At 54.7% G+C, this 3,690-nt stretch overlaps 1 protein-coding gene across 1 annotated transcript; it reads left to right on the top strand.

Annotated features, from left to right (window-relative positions):
- Positions 1 to 1,921: 1,921 nt before the first annotated feature.
- SDRG_17355 (hypothetical protein) lies at positions 1,922 to 2,365 on the top strand (the record flags this gene model as incomplete). The annotated part of the gene is made up of 3 exons (XM_008623597.1): positions 1,922 to 1,946; positions 2,059 to 2,321; positions 2,345 to 2,365. The coding sequence occupies 3 exons, from the start codon at positions 1,922 to 1,924 to the stop codon at positions 2,363 to 2,365; spliced, it is 309 nt and encodes a 102-aa protein (XP_008621819.1).
- Positions 2,366 to 3,690: the final 1,325 nt, after the last annotated feature.

Here is a 3,690-nt window from a genome sequence, read left to right on the forward strand (position 1 = left end):
CCAACGACTGGTCGAGGACCGACCCGGCGCTCACCGACGGCGCGCGGCGACCAACGACTCGGCAGCGACCAACGACTGGTCGGCGACTGACGCTCCTCGACGGCGGGCGGCGACCAACGACTCAGCAGCGATCGAATCGTTGATGCAATGGACGTCAAACGATTGGTCGGCGGGCGGCGGTAAATCAATGACAGTGTGTGTGTTCGCGAGGCAAGTCGGTGGTCTGACGACGGCTACCGACCAACGTCGATGCAAGACCAACGACGATTAAAGAGAACGAGCCGGATGTAATATTACATAAACTGACTTCTTTTGCGTTTCCCGCCTTTGGCGCCCCTCTTTTTTATTTGTTTGTCGTAGCTTTCGACGACCATGTCGTTGTCCATGGAGAGGTCTCGAGGTGGGAGAGGTACAAGCGGGTTGTTGTACATCGCGGCACAGACCTCGCGGCTGTAGGCTGTATGGTACCAAGTGAGTGGTTCGACGCTGATGTGCATCGCAACGGCGATGGCATGCATGCAGGGTTTTAGGTGATCTTGCCAACCACCGCAGTAGCAAGTCTACGGCGTACTGGCGGTAAAGTAAGTGACAACACTACTAAAATACCTTTGCTTCAATGTCGACGAAACGTGCCTTGTCGGGCTGCTTGTGCTTCGAGTGTTTGACGTTGAAGCTATGGCCTGTGCGAAGGTCCGTAACCTGAAGGATTGCGATTAGAGGGTTGATGCACAAGTTTGGAGCACCAACCGTGCATTTCCGGGCTTCAATCGAGAGAGCCTCGAAGGCCTTGGCCTCTTTGTTCGTGAGAATGCCTGAGCCCTTTGAGTGCATTTCGAGGCGCTCGTTGAAAGTCTTGTTGAGACGGTCGAAGTAGAAGAAGAACACTGCTACCGGATCACTTCCCCGAAGGTCGGCGCCAAGCCAATTGTTGGAAGACTCGGCCACGGCTACGGATCCAACGTAACTTGATGCACAAGTACGGCCTTTATACCTGGCTTCCGTGCACGCAGCCCGGTCATTGCCTGCAAGAACTCGTCCTTTGATGTGCTGCGCGATATTTTGAAAAGGGTGCCTTCGTCGGGCTTCGAGACGACGCCCTGAGAGCGTTTGATATTTTGGATAATGTGCCTCAGACAGTAGCGGTGTCGCGCAAAGGGAAAGTATTTCGGCACAGCCAGGAGAAGACCTAAGCATATAATTAGAGCGGAAACAAGTACATGTTTACTGACCAAGATGGCGGTCGGAGACGAACGACCAGCCGATGAAATCGGATATACCCGCTAATGCCAATTGTCCGCAAAACCAGTCCCAGGTATCGACGAGTTCTCCTTGAACGAGGGCGAAAGCAATCGGTACAATGTTGCCGTTGCCGTCCTTCGATGTTGCCGAAAGCAAAGTACCCACTTGATGCATGTCTTCCTTCATGTGGCATGCCACGATTTCTTGAAACAAACTGTGAGTCATATACGTGATACCGTCGAGAAATACAATCGGTAGAAGGAACTTCTTCGCGTCCTTGCGGAAACATGCTGGTACGCAGAACGCTCCGTGGTAAGACGACCCCGTCTTCGTGAATGCCGCGTACATCCCTGGGTTAGCTTCGGCCAGCTTCTTGAGGTAGGACTCGAGTTTGGCAAACTGGTCTTTGATCGTGGCTAGCTTGCGCTTCTTGGTGGTCTTCTTGACGATGGTCACCCGCGACGACGAGATCGAGATACCAAATTTGTCGCGAACAGCCCGAATGAGCTCGTCCCGAACCGACGTGTGGCCAATCTCTTGCTCGACAGCGAACTTTATAAGCTAACTCGTGCGTGTAGTTTGTACTGGCGTGAAATATACACTTACCATGTCGGTAGAGACCGTGGTGTTTCGAGATCCTTGGGGCAATTGTGTAGAATGCGGTAGACTGTGGTTGTGGTCCATGCAAACCTACAGTGTGCTCATAAGTACCGTAGGTAAACGAGTCCAAAACCTCCGTGTCGGCGAGCGCGAGAACGGCAAGGACGCCGTTTACGAACTCTTATGCTGCCCGTGCCTAAGCAAGACGCGTCAGCTTAGCGAATGCGCTGGGGTACGCGATCTCGACCATCTTCACGATTCTCTCGGTGCTGCTCTCGGGCTGGGAGATCTGGACGCACTTGACGTACAACCCGGTCGTGTGCGTGCGCAAGTACATCCTCCACATTTTGCTCATGGTCCCGATTTTCGAGAAGATCCGCGACTGCTACGAGGTCTTTGCACTGCACTCGTTCTACTGCTTTCTCGTCGTATACCTTGGCGGCCAATCTGTCCTCGCCAACACGCTACGGATCAAGAAGCAAGTGCGACACCATACCACTCTGAGCTTCTCGACGTCAACCTTTGATGGAGTAAAAAATGATATAGCCACCCCTATGTCGGGTCAATTTCGCCGATGCGCCAATTCCTTGTCAATGCCGATATGCTACATGTGCAGACTCCCAACAAGAGGTCATTCGGTCCAGTACCAACAACGGCTCGCGATCGTCCGTGATATCGGGGTCGGAGAGATTGGTAAGGTCGCCCCTTTTGGTGAAGTTTGAGTCACGAATGATATTGCATTAAGTTAATACGAAAATTCTTGCGACGATGTACGTTTTCATTTGCCCAATCGTCTGCCACCGCCCTCAGCAATTTACCACTGCCCGCCTTCAAAAAATGGTCGTAATCGCATAGAGGCAAATCGCGGCCAAGTTGTAGACCGCTATCTCGTTGATCGCCGTTGACTGGCTGATTGCCGACCAACGTCGACGCCGCCATCCAGTCGTTGGTCACATGGCTCGTCGCCGACCGCTTCGTTGGTCGCCGATTGACGTCACTACCGTTGAGTCATCTGCCGCCGGTTGTAGTCGCCACCAAGTCGTCATTGAAGCTGCCGGTCATCGTCAAGTCGTTGGTCGCCGCCCGTCGTCGAGGAGCGTCGGTCCTCGACCAGTCGTTGGTCGCTGCCGAGTCGTTGGTCGCCGCCCGCTGCCGAATCGTTGGTGAGCGCCGGGTCGGTCCTCGACCAGTCGTTGGTCGCCGCCCGCTGCCGAGTCGTTGGTGAGCGCCGATCGCCGTTAAGTCGTTGGTGAGCGCCGGGTCGGTCCTCGACCAGTCGTTGGTCGCCGCCCGCCGTCGAGCTGTTGGTGGGGGCCGATCGCCGTCAAGTCGTTGGTGAGCGCCGGGGCGGTCGCCGACCGCCGTCGTGTTGCTAGTCGCCGACTGCCGTCGAGCGGTTGGTTGCTGGCTGCGGCCGAGTCGTTGGTCACCGTGCATCTTGTACTTGGTTGGCTGGCTGTCGCTCGGTGTGGAGGTGGGCACCGGTGCTGGTCATGGGGCAGGCGTGTGTGCACGACGGAGCAAATTGAAAAGTGAGGGAAGTTCTTCGTGTGCTAGAGGCAACCCACATGTTTTCATGGACAAGGACTCTGGAGCCAATGCATTTTATCCGGAATGGAAGGAACGTTCTCTCCGGTTATCCATCCGGACTACCTTGGACGGTCATTGAATTGCCCTCCCCAGTACGTTCTGTTTTGACAAAGGCTGGTCAAACACATGGACCTACGTTTTAGTGGCGGAATCCGCGAAAAGCACCGTTCTAATTGATTACCTCGTTGTGCAGCACGTACGGCATAGATACCGGTACATCTCTGTCATTGGAATGACCGACGATAGAGGTGTGATCGCGGC

Source organism: Saprolegnia diclina (assembly GCF_000281045.1).
Source record: "Saprolegnia diclina VS20 unplaced genomic scaffold supercont1.289, whole genome shotgun sequence".
NCBI lineage: Eukaryota > Oomycota > Saprolegniomycetes > Saprolegniales > Saprolegniaceae > Saprolegnia > Saprolegnia diclina.